The 21,845-nt window shown below is 26.7% G+C and overlaps 2 protein-coding genes across 2 annotated transcripts in view; both read right to left on the minus strand.

Annotated features, from left to right (window-relative positions):
* Positions 1 to 21,845, minus strand: part of LOC149891668 (E3 SUMO-protein ligase ZBED1-like) — a 588,790-nt gene that overhangs the window by 337,258 nt on the left and 229,687 nt on the right. The window lies entirely within an intron of this gene.
* On the minus strand, positions 318 to 17,073 carry LOC145191136 (carnitine O-palmitoyltransferase 1, liver isoform-like). Its single transcript, XM_090077746.1, has 28 exons — positions 16,861 to 17,073; positions 16,179 to 16,299; positions 15,751 to 15,891; positions 14,027 to 14,060; positions 13,740 to 13,841; positions 12,056 to 12,130; positions 10,865 to 10,927; positions 9,203 to 9,280; positions 8,990 to 9,097; positions 8,817 to 8,901; positions 8,378 to 8,492; positions 6,582 to 6,741; positions 6,273 to 6,326; positions 6,030 to 6,137; positions 5,848 to 5,873; positions 5,570 to 5,635; positions 4,776 to 4,860; positions 4,565 to 4,652; positions 3,110 to 3,140; positions 2,814 to 2,859; positions 2,502 to 2,554; positions 2,167 to 2,248; positions 1,963 to 2,041; positions 1,699 to 1,772; positions 1,460 to 1,495; positions 1,307 to 1,384; positions 997 to 1,089; positions 318 to 839 (listed from the first exon to the last, which is right to left on the minus strand). Exons 1-28 carry the CDS (start codon positions 17,015 to 17,017, stop codon positions 750 to 752), a joined length of 2,328 nt encoding a protein of 775 aa, XP_089933872.1. The 5' UTR covers positions 17,018 to 17,073; the 3' UTR covers positions 318 to 749.

Genomic DNA, 21,845 nt, shown 5'->3' on the forward strand with positions numbered 1-21,845 from the left:
AATAGGACTTTGACGTGAATTTTTTTTTGAGCTTTCACACAGGGAATTTACTTGAAGAGGTTCGCATTTATATATTAATTCTATAGGTATTAATTCTATATTGATACTTATACTAAATTATTAAAAAAGTATTGTTGCATTATTAATGTTTTGGTTCCTCTTCTCTAAAAAAGTTTTCTATCTTTGGATATCAGAGATCGAGACCTTGCGCAAAAAAGATTGGACAGATTAAAAGATTTCTTAGGAACACATCACTATATGGGTGTGTACACACATCTAGACACACACGCACGCACACACACAAAATCCCAAATTGATTGAATTACAAGTAAAGGATTCTCATTCAACTTATTATTTAGATAAAATATTAAAACAATGCAGTATCAATAGCAATAATTAAAAAATACACAGACCTCATATATGTACAACACAAAGAGAAAGAAAGAGACAATGACTCAAAATAAAAAAATAAAAATTGAGCGTTCAAAAAAGAAAATGAATGAATAACAAATACATTAGATTTGTATGTTTCAAAATGTTCTAGCGAAAGAAAAATCTAATGGCTACAATTGGAAACTGCATTAAGTAACCAAAAATAACCACCGAGTTGAAATCCAACTCATTATCATATGCTAGGATAAAATTCTAAAAATATATTTAAACTGACCGAATCAAATAAATACAAATTTTAAAATATGAAGTCGTATAAATAACACACATAAATCAGCGTTAATACGGTTCATTTTTACCTAAGAGTATTTTTTAGTTTTGTCATTAAGGATATACTGCAACATTTCGAGCATGCTTTCAGCGATCAAATTTGCAAACATCTCCGCATTCTAATACGAGAGACAAAATAGAAATAAACCCCATGCTTTTTATTAAAAAATAAATAACCAATAATAAATATTTTTAGCTTAGATACCAAATTTGTTTGAAACAATCATAAATTTAAAATACGTCTAATTAAAAAATTAACAATCGGTGATAACTTACAGTATCTGGACAGGATTTTTTACAGGAAACATGAAACGAGATAAGATTTTCTCCGCAAATAATGTAAGAAATGCCATAACCGTTCTCAGCCACCTAAAACAATTAAACAAAAATAATAACTACGTGAAACACAAAAAAATAGGAGCATAGTTTTATGACCATTTGAACAACTCTATAAAATATAACGTTTTAACATTTTATTAAAATAATAACTACGTTAAACACAAAAACCTAACAGCATAATTTAATTTTTTGCTTTCTAATCAATCAGAAACAAAATTTGTGTGTGGGAGATTTAAAAAAGAAATACCGGGCCAAAGCCACCTCCGGCACAAGCATGATCGGGTTTATTCTCAATATCCAAGCGCATTGTTTGATTAACTGCAGTCTGTAAAGAAAACGATTTTTCTGAAACCTGTTTTTCTAAATGTTTATAAAATACAAGAAATTTACAACAACATACCTGACTGGTCGAAAGTAGCCATTTTTCACTAAGTACCTGAAAAAATAATGTTAGAAATATGTATAATATAATAAAAAAATATATAAAATAATATAAATATATAATGTAAATAATAATTCTTGAATTAATTTTTCAGGTAATTCTCTACTAAACTATCTTTGAAATTAATTTGTTTTTGTTAATTTTTAAGGCAAGGACCAATCAGAATAAGCAGACAAAAAGAAGTATAAAAAACCAACCGTTTTTAAGAAAGGTACATCTAATTGCAGATACTGAGATACCACATAAAGTGCAAATAAATGACGGTCAACACCTGCAAGCATTTAATTAGCTATCTGATCATTTTAAGCAAAACAAATGCAAACAGCTATATAAAAATCTTTCAAACCTTGTGAAAAATTTTTTTGGAGATATTTTTTCAAAAAAAAATGAAATTTTAAAACTTGTGGTCAGACTAAAACACGCATGAATAAGTATAACTTAACAGTATTAAGCTAAGTCACCTTTTCCAGTCATGGCATCTCGTGTAGTTTTGGTGTGGTAATCACAAGCTTTTATCAAAAGGTCACGCTTGACTTCCACCTAAAACATTTAGACTTCTTTTAAAAACACTTTTTCATTTTTCCACTTTTTAACATTCACAAAAAAAATTATTAGTTTAACATATTGCTAGAGAAAACTGACTAAAAAGAAAACTTCTCTATTACTGGAATATCTGGATTAACTGCAGCCTTAACAAAGTTTGTTGATGCCATAGAACATGATCGAACAGTTTCTGTTCTTCCATCTCTTGAAGATTTAAAATGTAAAACTGAGTACATGATTTTTAATCAATCCAATTGTTGTACAAAAAATGTTACACAACCGAAATAACAAATTGTAGAATTGAAAAAGAAAAAAAATGTAGAAAATTAGTTTATTAAAAAGATATAGACAAAAAACTTTTCCCCAAGAAATACAAAAGTTTAAGAACTCATAAAACTGGAAATACACACACATACAAAAAGAAAAACTGGAATTACACACATAGAAAAAGAATTACCTGAAAAGTCTTGCCATTGCAGATTCATAAGTTAAGCAAACTTTTTTCATGCTCTAATGAAAGCATTAAAAATGTTGAAGTTTTAAAAGTATTACATAAAGTGTAATATGAAGTGTATAAAAATAATACGTTTTTCTAATTTTCCATAATCATTATTTCACAAGAAAAGAATAAAGAATTTTTTTTAAAGTTTAAATACTTAAAAATCTATGGAATTGAAAAAATTTATAGAGACAAGATAAACAGTTAAAAATATATTTCCAAATCAAAAATATGCATTTCCAAACTGAATAAACACAAATTAAGTTTTACCTTATAATAAGCTAGCTGAAAGGCAACCTGGCAAAAAGCATCTGGACTGTAAATAAAAAAAACAACAGAATCAAAAGTTTTTTAGGATTTTTTATTTTGAACATCCCAAAAATTATATATTTTATAATAAACTTGTATTTAACATTTGTTTATTGTTGATTTAAGTAATTATTGAGTTTTTTAAGTAAATATTGAGTAGTTTAAGTAATTGAGTAATTTAAGTAATTATTGAGTAACTATTGATTAAGTAAATATTGTTGAATTAAGTAAAATGAACAATTAAAAAAATCGTATACCTAACTTTGCATTTTTTAATCTCTCCTTTTCCTAAAATTGGAATAAAATGTAAAAATGTATAAAAAAAAAAAAAAAAGTGTGATAAGTTCAGCAAAAAATTCAGCATTTGGAAAATCTCTTAGAGCACATTAAAAGTCCACATTCTTGGTTCATCATTAAACTCTTGTTTTATTTTGACACCTATCATCCAAGGGGTTAGAGCTTAATGAAGAAATAAATTAAAGAAATTAAACTTTTTATAAAAGTTTTTAACATTACAACAGCTTTCTTTACTGTTAAAATACTTAAAACACAGTTTTAAGTATTAAGAGCAAAGAGTAAAGAATTTCCTTAAGTAAAACTGAATGTAGTTAAAAATTAGAGAGAAACAAAAAATGTTTGATGGAAAAAGATGTCTTAATCTTTTGATTTGAAAAATCATAAAACTTAATTAAAAAAAAATTTTTCTTTTCAAAGATTAGAAAAAGCAACAGTATGAAAGAGCATCATATTTTAAATTCAGTATAGATTTAAAATATTTTCCAATTGCGCAAAACAAATAAAAAACTTTTTTAAAGTAAAATGTATGTAATAGAAAAAGTTACACATGCATTTATTCATGCATTAAAAATTCATTCATTAAAGTTTTTTTTAAAGCAATTAAAATGTTGACAAAAATGCAATATGGAGCAACAAAGGACACTTTAATTTTACAGAAATACTTCATAAAACAAACTTCATAATTAAGATATACAAATTTAAATTATTTAACAGAGCTTAATTATTCATATCACATACCATTCTTGAATCTTAATATCATTCAATTTTTATGTAAAGTCATTTACATGAATATAAATATAGAATATTCCTCCTTAATGAAGTTTAACTGAAAAAATAAACTTGATTTGCACAAAAAAATTTTAATCAATATTTGCTAAGAAGTTATAAATAATTACAGCTGAAAATAAAAAGAGAAATATAATTGCAGACCTTGAAAATTATTGATACTGAAACGTGTTTAAAAAGCAGGAATTGAATTAATATTTAAACATAAAATTAAAAAAAAAAAATTGTTCAGGATATGTTTAGAAAAAGAGTACTGAGTAAAAGAAAAAAACTGAAAGAGTCAAAAGTAAGCTTAAAGAAAAAATTGTGGAAATCTGGATGGAGTTTTGTTCTCCGCTCAAAAAAGCCAGATCAGGGAGATATGGTAGATGGAAAAAATGAAAATTACGAAGAAATTTTAAAAAACAGAAATGAAATATTAACACATAACACCATTTACGAAGATGAAGATCAACAAAAATTACTGCTTTATCAACAAACATCAAGAAGATTTGCAATTTGTGAAAACGATATTACAGAACGATTAGGCCTTCTTCAGGTTCTAAACCACTGCATAAATCTTAGATCTGTTTATACTGATGGCATGGTTTGAGGATTATGGAGAAAAATTTATACAAATTTTCACTCACCAAATTTTGTGTGAATCAGAGTAAAAAGCTCTACATCATCAATTTCTTTTTTGACTTTTACAAGAGATGAATTAATAACTGATATGCACTGGAAAAAAGAAAGTGATTCAAAGAATGAAATAAATATGAAAACCGCAATTGATTAAGAGAACTTTATTGTCAAATATCTTAATGTTACAAGAAATGATGATTTATAATAAACTTATTCTACTTCTTCAGGGATTTCCCACTGCAACTTTTTTGAAAGTGGCCAATTAAATTTTGGGGTTCCATGACAATTACCATCTTTATCATATCTAAAAAGACAGTATCAAAATGATATTCAACTTTTATTTTATACATTTTTTTTCTCTGAATATTTTTAATGATTTTTCTGTTATTATTTAAACTGTATTCAGCTTTTATGACTTTAAAAGCTTCTTTAAAAAAGATAAAAATTACTAATGACTTTTTTATTTTATTTATGAGATTATTTAAGAATAGTAAATTAAAGAGATTTGTACAATCATTTCTTATATAAAAAAGTATTATGCACAAAATATAGTTATATACACATAAATTTAAGATGCTATAGTGACTTAAAGCAAATTCACCTAAGAAAACTTAACATGGCTTTAAAAAAGTTCAAAAACATCATCCATTTGTATAAAATACCGTTTACCTTTTTAATTCTAGAGATTTTTTCTTAAAACTACAACTACTTTTGCTAGGCATAATGTAACTCAATAAACTCAAGATGGCTGTTTTTAAGCTATTATTACATATGCAACATTAAGTTATAGCTAACATTGATAGACATTTCTCTTCAAAGCAAATATATTTTTACTTATTTCAATCAAAATAAACTTTATGCATTTAAATGTATATAAATTTAAAAATAACAATGTAGCAACATTTTATGAAATATTTTATTTTAATGAGTTCTTACTTTTCTTGTTAAGGGAATAAATACACTAAAACATAAACCACAAAGCAAATGCTAAAATAAATAAAATTGTTTCATACCCTAATACTTCTGAATCTTCAATGAAAATCCATTCCCAAATATGAGCCATGATAGGAGCATCAGCCCTGTAAAAACAAACAGAAATATTTTGTCTCTCCCAGATTTGAAATGGTATATCTGTGAAATGAATTATGATTCAGTTGTGTGACAACAAAACCAGAAATAGATGACTAAAATTTCTAATGAAATTGACTTATGAAAATTTAGTACTAGACATCAGATTAAGAAAAGGAAATTGAAGCTGCCAATCAGAAGATAATAAGAATTTTTATCTTACCATGAATGCTCAGCATTAAATCCAATCTGAAAGAAAAATCTATGTGAATGAGTCTTACAGAAACTTTTTTAATTCCATAATAAAGTAATTAGACTATAGATAATTCAATTTTCATTGAAAAAATAAAGATAGAGTAGAAATAGGAATTTAGAATGCTTAAGCATTAAGTATCTTAAACTCACCTGACCATTTTTACATACAATGAAGTTAAAAGATTTGTCAAACCACCTATCATAACCTTTTCCATGAAACATTCTCTTACTGAAGTTATTTATATCATCTTGAGAGCTCTTTAATAAAAAGGTAAATGATTTTTATTTGCACATTTGAAAACTTTACATTAAAAATAACTAAAAAGCCATAAAATAACTTTTCTTCTGTTAATTTTTTGATTTAAAAAAAGAAAAAAAAACAACAAGACAAACTGTTTCTAAAGACCAATATTCTGAGTCTTCTTCCAAAACAACAAAGAATGCTGCCTAAAATACAAATAGATTAATAAAGTTTTAAAGGATATATTGTGAATTTGAAACTGAAAACATTTAAGCAAATATTTTCAGTTACACACACTGTTTGTTAAAAGTGAAAACCATTTTTATTCTATAATATTTAATGTAAAAAGTTTTTTTGCATAAACTATTTTTTTAAAACTATATATGGAGAAAAATAATTAATACAGTTATAAAAACAAAAAACTTATATAAAATTACAACTTTTCTGTTAACTAATCTTACTTTTTCTATTAAATCTAAAGATGCTTTATTTACACCAGTTTTAAAGAATTGACTTCGCATTTCTGCCCAAGTTGCTCGTTCAATTGCTGTAAGTACTGGGAGATACTTTTCTCCTGGGCCAACATTCTCATCAACATTTTCAACAATTTTTTTTAATTTTCTAAAATGCCATAAAACAATTGAATATAAACTTTTTTTAACAAAAAATATTACAAAAGAAAATGTGAATATGTTGCTTATTTTATTACAAAAATTTATTTCTTATAATAAATGTTGTATTTTGCTACTACCATTCTTACAATTATCTTAAGCAACTCTATACATTGTTTTCAAACTTTGCATTTTGTAATGCAGAATCTATTTACACAAACATCCTTCCAATTCTCAAATTCAAAAACCTATTTTTAAATGTCAAAAACTATGACTTTTTTTCTTGCCAAAACTTAAATTTTATACAGTATGCCAAAAAAAAAAAATTGTACACTTAAAAAAAAAAACTGTAACAAAATAGGTAATTATTTTTGCATTAAGCAAGTGAATTAAACAGTCAAACTGGTAAGTCAAATTGAAATTAGCTAATAAATACATTTTTGTCCTAGAAATAAAATAAAATATAGTTTTTCAGCAAAATGGCATCAAGAAAACATTTGTTTTCCTATCAACAAAGCTCATAGTTGATTTGAAAAATAAATTAAAACCATACCATCAGATCCAAAAAAAGACTGGAGTTCCTTTTACCATTGTGTCCTCAATCAAATAAAGAAACATGACCTGATTGGAACTGTGGCTGACAAAAACGCAAGACTATTAGTATAATTAATTGGAATATCATCATTATGAAGAAAAATAGATTCAATTCAGCAGCTAAACTAGCTTTTAAAGTTCAAGAAGACTAGAACATCACAATGACATCTTAAACAATCAGAAATTGTATAAGAGGTAGAGTAGTTTGAAAAAAACCTGCAAAAGTTTTGTGGTCACATGAGCCAAAATACAACCATGTCTCATCAGAAAGTCCAGAAAATATGGCAAAAAGAAGGAGAACCTTATAAATAACTATAAAGCATGCAGGAAGAATGGTCTGGAGTAACATAAATTGGAAGAGAGTGGGAAAATTAACATTTATTGATGACAAACAGATGCTTCAATGTAATGTGAAATTCTCAAGGCCAACTTGCAACTATCTACTAAAAAACTTAGAATGAGAAACAATTTCATATTCCAGCAAGATATTAACCTAAAGCATAGAAAACAAAGCTAGAAAACAAAGCTGTACTTTGATATAAATAACCTCAATGTTTGGGAATGGCCTTCTTAAAGTCTGGATTTGAATCTTATAGAACATTATAGCATATTTTAGACAGTAAAATTGAAGATTAAACATTTAAACATAGACAACTTGAAAGAAGATGTAATGAGTGTATGGGATAATATAACAACAGAAAAGACTTGGTCAACAATTCCAAATTGTCTAATTGAGGTCATCAAGACCAAAGGAGGCCCTATTCAATACTAATTTTTGAGACTGTCAACTTGAGATTATTTTTAAACTATATGATTTTTTTTTACGGTAGCTTTCATATTAAATTTCTAAATTTCCATAATATGAAAGAAAAATGATTTTTTCCAAAAACCTTGATGATATTTTGATATTCTAGTAAAAATATCAAAAAAAAAAGTCTCTATTGTTGTTCAGGAGTTAATTCATACAGGTATAAAACAATAAGTACCTTAAATTAAAATGTGCAAGGTATTAAAGATTATTTATTTCAGAACTAACTTTAAGAAAAACTTACGCCTGAATATCAACAGGTTTTAACAAATGGCCACTAAAAATAACTGTAACTTTGAAAAATCTTCCTTTGTAATACACAATAACATAGTTAGATTCAGCAACTGTAACTAATTCATCTAAAGAAAATCGTAAAAGAATCAAAGTGTAAATTTCAATAAAAGCTATTCGACTTATATAATTAACAAGCTATAAAGATCAGGCAAGTTTCTAAACCTTTCAAAATTTCATGAAAAAATTATTTGTACTGACTGTTAAACAATCAAAAAAACATTTTTTTGTAATTTTAGTAAACAATTTGCATTTTTGGCTTTTGATTAGAGAAAGCCATTAAAGAAACATTAATACCTGGCTAAATTGTATTGGCCTGAGCTTTTAATTCTTATTAAAATTAGATAGGCAAAATAATTCATTTTATAATCAAAAGAAACAGAATTTCATACCTTCCTCTTTTCCTGGGATTCTTGTTGTATTGAACTGTCTTGAATATTGTGACGAACAGAGCGGGTAAAGCAGCATTAACTTTAACTTTAAATAGAAAAACTCATAGACTAAAAAAAAAGCTTAAAACTTTTCTGTATAAATTTTGTATTAATTTATAAAAAGTTTCACTTACTGGTGCCATTGTATGATTTCCAATAGATTTTCTGTACTTAAACAGAGCATGAATGATGTTTGCTGCTCGTGCAGTTTGTATGTTTGATTTTGGAGCGTGTAAACTTCCCTATAAGTAGAAAGCAAAACTTTAAAACTAATCTTTGTCAAGAAAACAACTTGTCAGTAAAAAAAAAAAAAAAAATCTATTCATAAATAAACTGAAAAAACTTACAACACCATAGTAGTTGCTGTTAATCATAAGAGGTGAACGGGATCTGAGATAAATAAATTTCTCCCACCAGTCACTGACCTATACCAAAAAAATCTTCTTAGTTTTACATTTTATATTCATGTGGAAAACAAACTTATACTTTTATGAGTTAGTAGTAAAGTTACTCTTTATATTACAGTCTGCAGATATATTTCCTTAAATACTGATTGTTGAAAACTAATGTTGAAGAGGAACTTTGGTATAATAAAAAATTCATTAGATGTTTTATTCTTAACTTTGCAATTAAAAATCTCTTAAATATTTTTACTAAAGCATTTCATTTACTGTTATATACTGGTGTATATGTCAACCTTCTATTTTTAACTAAAAAGAGTAGTTATATGTATTATAAATAATGTATAAGTCAAGGTGTAATTTCCACAGATAAATATTTCTCTCCATTCTTACAGTCATAAGTAACATTATTAAAAAGAAAAATTATTTTAAAAATGAAACGTTTGTGAAAAGATGTTTACATATTGCTTTTGCCATCAAAGGTGTTAAAACTGTTCTTTTTTTTGCCACCAAAAAGATCCTTTCTTTACTTACAAGATATTTGATTGTCATAAATTACTAAGAAAGTCTAAATGCTATTTTGTTATTATCAGAAGAAAGTATTTTCATCATCAAAAATGGGATCATCCATTGTACCATCAAGTGCATTAGATTTTAAATCAATCAAGTGCATTAGATTTTTTTCATAATCTTTTCATAATATTTTTTTTCTTTCTCTGCACTACTTTCACCATCTAAAAGAAGCTAACAGTTTCAATAGAAGGGATTTTCATTGGTGTCAAGAAAACATCTCAATTTTTTTTTGAGGTTAACTTGCAACTTTATTTAAAGATAAATGTGGTAAATAAATTAAAATCAACTTTAAATTTTACAAGAGAAATCATTTTACCTTAACTATCATTATATTATCAATCATTTTACCTTAACTATCATTACATTTAAAATGTAAGTAAATAAATTTTTATACTTATAATATAAGTAGATACAACTTTATTTGAATTGAAAGTCATTATATTACAATATTAAATGGCAAGTAATTTAAAGTATAATGGCTTAAAATCTTGACTCATACACCAGTATATAGTATGTAATGTACTTTTTGCATTGTTTTAAAAAATTTCAAGCTTTAATTAAAATCTAAAAAATGATTTTAGAATTTTATTTGTTATTGTTAATTTAGTAGATTGGGAAAATATTTTCTATCATCATCACTTAAATAAACAAATTGTTTAAAGTATTGTTCTTATAAAAAAACTTGTAAAAATTGAAATGAATTTTTACATACATCATAAAGTAAATACAACAACAAATAGCAAAGTCAGCATGACATCAGGATCACAACAAATATACACAACCTAACACTTTCGAAATTTTCTAAAATGCATGCATGCATGCATGCATGTATGTACGTACCTACGTATGTATGTATGTATGTATGTATGTATGTATGTATGTATGTATGTATGTATGTATGTATGTATGTATGCATGTATGTATGTATGTATGTATGTATGTATGTATGTATGTATGTATGTATGTATGTATGTATGTATGTATGTATGTAGAGCATTAATATTTGTTATGTAAAGGTATAAAAATTTTACATACATAATTTGGTGACCAGAGAGCTTTAAGTTTTAAGTAGCGTTGTAGTTTTGGACCAACACCTTTCTAATATATATATAAAAGTAGATATAAATAAATTGGCAAACATCCATCGATAATCATTAAATTGTAAAGCAAATTATTTCAAGATAATGATTTTAAAAGCATAAACAGAATAACTGCATCTTAAATACCAATAGGACATTCTTTAAATACACAATAAAAAAATCAACATTACACCTGGTCGACTGTATTTAAAATTTGAAATATTGTTAACAAAGAATTTAAAGTGAGTATAATATATTTTTTTCTTTGTGTTATTAACACAAAAAATAGTCTTATGAACTTTTGTTTTATTTTTCAGATAATTTTATCTTAAGCTTCTTCTTTATAGTTTTTAAAAAACATAATTTATTAGCTCAAGTGAAGAGTTTTTTTCTCAAAATGAAATCATTAAAAAAATGCTTCTAGTTCAAAGTAGAAATTAATTTTGTTTCTAGCATACAGCATATCATAATATATTACAACTTGTGTATCTTAATTTAAAAAATATATATTTACAGTCTTTTCATTCAAGAATAACACAAAGAAAGAAGCTTTTGGAACTGCAACATTTGTGAAACCTGGTAATTTATTAGTTGGATTAAACAAGTTACTGTTTCTATAAACAGCATGTACTATCAATGATAATACATGCTGTTTATAGAAACAGTAACTTGTGTAACAAAAAGATAACAATGGCATTTTATTGATAAAACTGAACCCAAATCAATATCTACTATCATTGAATTTGCTGATGAAAAGTATTTTAAAAAATTGCTGGTACCATAAACATTAGTGTGTAAGATAGCATTTCTTATATACAGTTCTTTCCTCAATTACATCTTTTAACATTATATAAAATAATATTTTAAACAATGCTGATCACATTAGTTTATATATTATAATTAAATACATCAAACATGAACTGCTCACTATATAAAAAGAATTTTTATATAGTGAGCGGCTATTTTTTGTTTCAATTCATTTTAGCATTAAATAAAAATGAAAAAAGTTAATATTAGAAAAGAAAGTGGTATAACCAGATCTTTCATTTAAAAATAAAATTAAAAAATTTTTTTAACCATACCCATGGTCTGGTAACTAAGTATTCAAATGATTGCAAGAAACGGTTTTTAAATTATTTAAACATACCAAAAAATCATCTGTGAGCTCAACAACTCTGTTATAGTCCTCAGCACTCATGAAAGGTTCCACTGAGATTAAGTGCTAGGTACAAAAAAAATTTTAAAAATAGTAACAACATTAATAAGAAGCTTGAAGTACAAAAAATTTTGGTACTGGAACTCAGCTAATGCGCAACAGAAAATGAAAAAAAAATAAATACTTCAATTTATTTCAATTTTACTGTAACAGACAGACAGACAGAAACATTACTTATCTATTGCTTTACGTATGAAAAATTATTTAAACAATAACAATAAAAAATTGAGTTTGTTATACAACTTTCTGAGCCTGATGTTCACACCCATTTACTAAGGTATACAAATTCTAGTGCATTCTTTTTTTGGAAATTATTTTTCAGATCTTAAAAAAAGCAACCAAAGAACATTAAGAACTTCTAAAAAAAATCCGAAAATGTTCATACAAATTTTTAAATGTTTTTGAAACACTTTCTCAGTAAAGCTACTGAATATGAGATCTCAAACTACTGTTTGTTTGCTCTTTATAGAGCTTCAAAAGTTTCTTCAAATCCAAAAAATTCTGTTTCAATTTTATTAACTAATTACAACTTGTCTTTGTTTTGTGTAATCTGGAATTTAAAGATATTGCAATAGTGTACAAATTCCTTAGGAAATGTGCTGTAAGGAGCTTTAAAAAGTCAGACTTTTTTTAGAAGCTCATATCTTGTTCTTAGAAAAAAGTTGAGCTTTTTATGGGTCTATCATTAAAAAATTAAATTTTAAAAGAGTTTAATTAAACTTTTTTTTTTCCAAAAATCTTAGTTTTTGATTCAATGAGCTTTAAACTGTTTTATAACCTGCAAGTTAGAAAAAGGAAAAAAATCAGAATTTTCAATTGTGTATAATCACTTGGAATCTTGTTTATCTCATAAAATGCTTGATGCAACTTTCGTCATTAAAAACAATTTGGGTTTGCTAGCAGAGGTAAATAATGTTTGAATATTAAAAGTTTAAAGAAAAAAAAATTTGGATTAAAATATAACAAAATTAAATACAAATTAAGAAAAAATAGTTTAAAAAATTTGAAACTTTAAAAATACTCTTGTTTGTTTTTAAACATCTTTAAAAATGTGCAAAAAAATATTTTTAACAAAAAGCCAAAACTTTTCTAAAAGTTTAATTTTTTTTAGTGACAAAGTTATAAAAAGTGAAGTTATCATTTGAAAAATTGGACTTTTAAAAACAAGTCAACTTTTTTAAAAATCAAATTCTTCTGAAGATCAGAATTTAGAAAACTTGAGCCAAAACTTTTCAAAAAAAATAAATAGGTTTTGGAACTTTTCAACTCTGTTCTTATTACTATCAATTGTTTAACAAAATTATTTTACAAATTTTTTTATTTGAAAAAGTCATTGAAAAATAATTTTCAGTGCAACTTTACATACAAAAGAAACAACAGCAGTACTAATGTAAAATAAGATGAAGTAAGTGATTAATTTTATTTTTTATATTTGCTATCGAACACAATTTAGCAAATTACAATACAAGAATTATCTTGTAACACTGCAACATTTGTTTAAAGGAAAGCAACCTTAGATATAAAACAAAATAATTCAACAAAAACAGAGCATAAATTATGAAAAAAGCTAAGAAAACTTATGAAGTTAAGAACTTCTTTTAAATGAAAAACAAACCCGTTGAAGAGTTTCTTCTAAAGCTGGCACGGGAAGTTTGGGAAGGGAATTTTGAAAACTATACAATCCAGGGTTGAAACCACTCAAAATTTTGACAGCAATCTAAAATTTAAATCATTATAAATGACTTTGTGGCAATTGATAATAAATGATTTTTATTTAATAATTAAAATTAACTGTTTTTATTACATGCAAACAAAAATATTCATACAAGCTTTAAAAGAGATAATACAAAAATTCATGCAAATGACAATTTTAAATTGAGTAATATTTCTAAATATTCATACCAGCCAAAGTTTATTCTTTACTGACAATTTACCCCTAAATAGAAATATACATATATATTAGCGCTCTGTAAATTGAGTGTTGCTTCAATTTGAGATTTAATTTAAAAAAATTTTTTCAACTCATTTTTTAGTTGTTGTTTTTTTTTAAAACATATTGTGAAGTATATAAAACATTTCTATTTGCAAAAATATCAGTGAAGCACCAATTAGCAATACAAAAAAAGTGAAAAAACCCATTTGCTTTCTTCTTCCAACTTTTTGATCAATACTTTTCAATTTAACTTTTGTAATAATAATTTAAATTGTTCTACATTTTTAATGGCTACAAATAAAAAAGAATGTGTATTATTGTGTTATTTATCTTACATCAAATTACAAATGTTTATAAAAGAATCAGTAAATATGGAATACTTTAAAAGTAGTAAAAAAATTTTGGAAATGCAAACAGAAAATTTGCAATAAAAAATATTCTGTTTAGAAAACCAGAACTTTATCTCATCTCTGGAGTTATTTAGAATTGAGAAAATAGAAAATTAAACAGAGAAGCAACTGCTAATGTGCTCAACATTAACCACATATTTTATTCAACTTCCAATAAAATAGCCATTTCTCTCCAAACCTAGCCTTTTGATCACTTTAGAGCAGACAACTACAATAATTATTTCATCTTCATGGGTTTTAGAACCATGTAGCTTATTGGTTGTAAACCTTGAACCAATAAATGCTAGTAATATACTTATTTCCATTGCAAAAAAGAAGTGCGATGCAGAAAATTGATTTAATTTCAAGTAATATTTTAAGAGCAACAGAAGACAATGCTCTTAGTTTGTTTGCACAATTAAGCTCATAAGAATAGATTAGGTAGCTTGTTTTACCTTAGCAAAGATGCAACTTGCGAATTCTTACTTAAAAACAGCAGGAAAAAAACATGATCTAGATATTACTATGATTTGTAATGAAGCTCAACTCAATGAACCAATATCCTCTTCTAAAACAAATGGAATTTTAGGCGAATGTTTGATATCTCAAAAAAAGTGTACTGAACAAAAGAGTAGAACTTTAGATCAGCACTTAAACTTTGAAATTATTATGTACAAAAAAAAGAAAACATTAGGAAGTTGCAATTGTTCTTCTTGCTGTCCAAGAAACAAATTCTTCATTTCAAAGAATAAACACTATGGGGCAGGAAAAAGAGGGAGGGGGAAGGAGAAGGAAAATTTGATAATAAATGTAATAGCTTTCCAGAAGAAAATGCTGATTGATTAGAAAAAAGCAACAAAAAGAAATTTCTTCAAACAACTTTCCAACTGTTACTTTGAGTTAAATTTCAAAATAAATTCCATTATATACATTTTATATATATATATATATATATATATAATAAATGGAAGGCTAACTTGTTAAACACTTTAACTACATTTTAAACATTTTGAATATTACAAAGAAATTGAAGTTCACAAACTGCTGGTGTAATACTTTATATGTTTATTTTTTGCTTTTAATGCTAAATTTTGTACTTGAATTTAAAACATTCTACTAACTTGAAATACGTATCACCATCATGTAAAAGCTAACATTTTATAGCTAATAAAGATATTTATTTTTGGCATTTGGAATTTTTAGTCTCTGAAATGGATCAAATACAATACTGAAATCAACTGTTCCTATTTACATTTTTAGAAGGTTTAGAGGTACTGGCAAAAAAAAACAAAAAACAAACAAACCTGACATTAAACATGATATCCCAATTGCTTAAAAGTTTGCGCAATAAAAACTGACAAACATATGCAGAAAAAAGCCAAACCAAAGTAACAATTGTGAAGATACATATAGCTAGTACGGTGGAATGGTCAAAACGATGCTTCCTAAAAAGCAGGAAACAAAGATAACATTTTTATCCAACAAAAAATTGTGTAAGTATTTTTATCTATGGATGAATAAATAAAGTTGTGATGTGGATAGTCATAAGACTGAAATGGTACTAACATCATTACTAAAACTCACTTATTGTTTCTCAATAAAAACACAACTTACTTTTTAAATAAAATTTGTTAAAATAAATTAAAAATTTGTTTGTACAAACTATACCTAAAGGGTCTTTCAATTAATTATTAAGGATCATATAATGAGCTAAAAGCAATAGATTTCTTACGCAGGAAATTCTTTTTCCATCTTCTGAAGTAAGTCCATAGTTGTTCCATGTTCTGTATATCGAGCAGATAGTAAAGCAGCAAGAAAAAATATCCATGTTGCAGGCGAAGCTGGATACACTCCTAATTATCATGATTATAACTAATCAAAGTAGACTTAATTTTATCATACTAGTAAGTATATAATAGCCAACTACTAACTATAAAATATTAGCTATAATCTATAGATGTGTAATTATATACATAAAGTTTCCTTACAGCTAAAGTGTCTATTTCTAAAAGGAAAAAAATTAAAAAGAAACTGTGATAAACTGAGCTCCTTAAAAATTCATGGAACACAATTGTATTATACTTTTTATTTTCAATTGCCAGTTTTATTCAGGTACTTTTATACACAATGTACTTACATTTGAACAAATAAAAAACTTGTCACAAATCTATTTATATATACTATTTATTACATATTTTATACTATTGAGCTTTTCCAGACAAATATATTGGACTAAAAGAAGCAGCAGCATCAATCTAGCAAACCTTGAAAACCTGTATTAAATAATTTGATTGGCTGAAACTCAGTATTAGAGCTACCCCCTTTATTTTCATTTAGACTTGGAAATTGTTAGACTTACTTTCCAAACTAAGTTAAGAAACTTATAAAAGTTACCTCTGTTTTTACAAACTTACCCTTTAAAAAAGTATTTTTTGCATCATTGCACCTTCTTTTGACAGACTTATATGCAGAGTTAGCCATTAATTTTAAAATCTCTTTATCTAAGTTGACTACAACACCTTCATCAGAAACTGCAAACTGAAAACCAACTGCTAAACGTGCCTCAGCCATATTTACTTTTATTTTCCTTAAAAAAAATTTAATTACTATATATATACACACACACACACACACACACACACACACACACACACACACACACACACACACACACACACACACACACACACACACACACATTAACTGGCATGCCTTTTTCACACCTGTAAAAATTTAAAAATATTTAGTTAATAGTATTATGTGTAACCATATATTTACAACTATAAAAAAATGCCTTTTATCCACTAGTTTAGCATATACTCAACTCGTACTCACTCTTTCATGTTCTGATAGATATATAGAAGCTATATAGATCAAGTAAAAATAATTATCTTGAAAAATATACACCCGAATACTACACCTTTATGGCTATCTCTATAGTTGCAGGTACTACTATAGCTATATCCCTTACAGCTATAAGATTGTTAAACAGATCAATATTAAAACTGCATGATTAAAGAAATTATATTTATTTCTATAATATTTAGTATATTAAACTTATATTTCGTAACATGTTGTTAGAAGTATATTCGACCGCTTTTGGGCCAATCCCAAAAATAAAACCCTTAATTGGTCTCTAGAAAGTCTGAGCGTCCATTTGATAGCCTCGATTTTAATAGTCTAGATGTTAGGCTCGTTAACTCAAGTGAATCTTATATTTATCTAAAGTTTTCATTCCGTTTATGTTTTGTTAACGTTGATCAGATATTTTCAGATATCAAAGTAAGATCTAAAAGATAACATGATTACAAGCAAATATCCTTTACATTGTTTGAACAATAATTTACTCGTTTTGATTTTTTGTTTAGCTCAAAATAAGTAAGCATCTGCGACTCAAAATTCTGCTATTATTGATTGTGTTTAAACTGAGACAACGAGACCTAAAAAAAACTTTATCTTCTTAAAACGATTTGATACGAAACAAGAAATTAAAATAACTTGCTGATACTTTTCCTTCAGTTTTTCATAAGCTTTAAGTAATAATAACTAAAACAATACTATTTTTTTAATTTTAAAATAAAATGAAATGATACTTGAACAAAAATTTTTGCCAATTTCTAACTGAGACTTAATGATACTTAAATAGCTCAGCGGTTGTATGGCTTCAGCATGTTTCCCACGGCATAAGGAACAAGTTATTAACCGGAATTTGGGAAACACCTCTCGAAGAGTTGAGCCTTAATCTCACGCAAAAACAGTTTCGTAACCTCAGATAGTGTCATTCAATCCAGGAGAAAACAGCAAAAATTTACTTATAACACAGTTGATAGTTATCATATTATTAGATGTTCTGAGACTTGATCAATATGTTCCATCACATCAATTCATTCTTCAATCAGGTTAGATTCATTTGTAGGTGGAATGACTTCTTACAAGTTGCCTTCATCTCGGCCAGAATTTTCACGAATACTCGTCAATATTTGTTATTATTGTTACAAATTGCAACAAGTAGCCGCTGAAGTGATAAGTTTTTATATTACTTTATATTTACAACCTTCTCTTTTTATACTAAAATGGTAAAACGTTAAGATTAAAATAGGACTTTTTGTGGCGATATGCACGCTATCGTTTAAAAGCTGTTGCTATTGTTAATTAAGAGTTTTTTTATTTCCATGGTTGCAAGCACTTACCGCAAGTAAAAGACAAGTATGTTAAAATCTGTTATGACCAATTCTTTTCATATATGTTTTAATACCTTCTTTAATAATAACGTACTTTTCGTAAAAAAAAGATATTGTCAGACTTATCATTATTAAAAAGACCCCAAAATTATTAATAATGGTTTACTATTATGAAAAAAGGACTTTTTTGACTTTGTAGTTTTATACTTTTTATATGTAGGAAATAAAGAAGTCAAAATTAAAATATGTAGTTCTGTTGCTTTTTTCAAAAAATAAGTTTAAGTTTATTGCTAGCTTAAATCATAAAATGATATTTAATTTTTGTAAAGTGACATAAATATAATATAAATATTATGTCTGTAACTGTTCAATCATTTCTCAAGGAGTCTCCACATTATCCACATACTCAGTACATAGTGGTAACACATCTCTCTGCCATAATCAGGGGCCCAGATTCAGTCTCCAGTGATGAGTTATTCTCCAGTTGCTCAACATTGAACTCATTTTTAGTTTAACTGCCATCGCATTAAAAGTAAGAACTCAGTATTGCTGATGAGTTTCAAGTAGTAATAACTATCTATGATAATATGTTCCAGACATTGAGAGGTGTGTAAATATATCTACAGGATATGATGGTTGCTGTATGATTGTATCTTTAAAATTTTAAAAAATTACTAAGAATAATTATTAAATAATTATTAAAATAAAGTGCATGTGTCATATTGATTCAAATTTTTCGGTCAAACAAAATTTAAAAAAAACAGAAAAAAAAGAGTTTAAATAATTGCTTAATACTTTAATACAGTTAAAATACTTTATTATGTCATTACCACTGTGAAAATCGATTTAAACCAGAAACAATTGGCAAAATCATAAAAAATCGACCACTTTATTATCTTGGTCAAGTGCACACGGTGCATAGGAACATGCTCTAAGACCTTGCAACACAAAGTAATTTTAAGCAATTCCTACTCTCCATCTACACCTAATTTGATATCAACATCATTTGTTCCTTGACTTCAGTAATGAAGTACCATTGCTACAAGCTCTTCAATCTGATTGCAATACAAAATTGGAGTATCTTTTTCTACCAACCATGCATCCATAAAAAAGCAAAATGAATGATACAGATTGCAATCTAGTTATCAAAAAATATTTTTTTGGTAATAGTTTACTTACGTTTTGCTTTTCATTTAATTCTAATAGCAATGGGAGTTTATCACCATTGAATAATTTTCCAATCATCTCGTTGTTCTCAATCAATTTAATATTGAAAGTAAACTTTTTACTTTTCTGTCCTGTCTCTCTTTTAGAAATATAGCAACTTAAATCATGTTGCGATTACTTTGAAATCATAATGAAGTTATTACAAAAATTGGCTTGAATCTCATAACAAAATTGTTTTTAAAAGTATTTTTAAGCAAAAAAAACTTACCTGGAATGTAGTTTTAATTAAAGTTTGTTCAATTTATCTAAAGAAGAAAAAGATTTCTTAACCTCTGTCTTTCCGACAGAGACAGTGATTTGCTTTGGACCAAAAATTTTTTAAAGCTAAGGTGTTTCTTGAGTCATTTGTGCTTAAATCTTTGATAGAACTAGACAGAAATTTTTTTTGCGTTGTTGGGGATGTTGATTTTATAGCAGTCAAGTTCTTTTGTCTTTCTAGTTTCATACAGGGATGTGGAATTCTTTGTTCCACTTGGGCATAGCAATCTTGAGAAATAAGTCCTTTTGCAGGTTTACTTGAAACATCTTCAGCACCTTGATAAATAAGTTTTCCCGATACACATTCAACCATAGGGGCCATTACTTTTTCCATTTTTGGTTTGCGCCCATTTTCACAAATAAAACATTCTCATTTTCTCCCTCTGATAACTCAGGTATTCAGGTGTAAATTTTATAGTATATGTATGGCAACTACAATAACCAAAATAACGTCAATATAGTTAAACATCAATATAGTTATAACTACCTCCATAACACGGCCGCATATTGAAGTAAGGATCAGTCCCTGCAAGCTTTTTTCTAGAAATTGAACAAAGCATAGTAGGAAGGTTTGGGTTATCCGCTGAATAATCTTTCCAGAATACACTTTTAATAAAGTTTGAGAAGTCCTTTTTCCTTTTACTTAGATTTAAATAAGTTGTTTCAGCATTATTTATTGGTCTTAAATCCTTCACTTTCCTGAAACAACAAATGCAAATCTTTTTAACAAAATCACCATGTTCTTTTGCATGTTTAGGCATTTTAAATGAATGCTTCAAATAAAAACTTTTGATATGGATTGATAATACTGCCATGATTTATTGCTCATATTAATCAAATGTCAATATAATGGCCACAAACATGCTTTCATTCTAATAGCAATGGGAGTTTATGTGCAAGTCTTGTTGCAATGGGAGTTTATGTAGATATCTTGTTGTATATTAAAATAGATCAAAATTCAGATTTCAACTTACATAAAAAAAAATATTTTCGTTTAAAAATTAAGACCATTTAAAGTTATTTCAGGGGGTAATTGGCAATAATTTTAAGCTTTGCATGGTTATAAATCTTAAACGAAAAGAGGTTTTTTGATGAAATTTGAAATCTGTCGATGAATTTTGATCTAGTTTATAATAAAACAAAAAAAAATTTATAATTAAAGGAGACGTAGCTCTAGGAAGGTTTAGTGGTCGGGGCGGGGTTGGTTTAGCTCCAATTACCCTATTTTTTTGCAAGCCATCCTTATTCGACACCAGTATCAATATACTAGAAATTTGAGTATGCCTCATCCCTCTTAGTTACCTTATTTTGAACAACAGAATTCCTGGGCACTCCCAATATGTTTTTTTGTCCCCTGGCCCCCACTAAAAAAAGTTATCTTTTATATTTTTTGATTGAGGAAATGTTTTTTGATGATAATCAAAAAAAAAAATTTCTGGGGATGTGTTGCAAGGTCTTAGAGCATGTTCCTATGCACCGTGTACAGTCGAGCTATTACGAACAATTTTGAGACTGAAGTTGAATTTTCGATTAGTTAATCGTAAGAAACCGCAATATCTGCCGTAGCAACCAGTTTAGATATATTGCAATTATAGATTGACCAGGAAGATGGAAGCATATTTGATGTAATGATTTTAACAAGACCTTTGTCTTTTTAAGCCCATGCAAAAGTAAAAATAATTAACACGATTGTTGGTTCTCTCAAAAATATTTACATTGCAAAAGACATCGAG

Source organism: Hydra viridissima, unplaced genomic scaffold (assembly GCF_058129835.1).
Source record: "Hydra viridissima isolate aposymbiotic clone 2 unplaced genomic scaffold, HvirCarnegie_v1 scaffold_2, whole genome shotgun sequence".
Classification (NCBI taxonomy): Eukaryota; Metazoa; Cnidaria; class Hydrozoa; order Anthoathecata; family Hydridae; genus Hydra; species Hydra viridissima.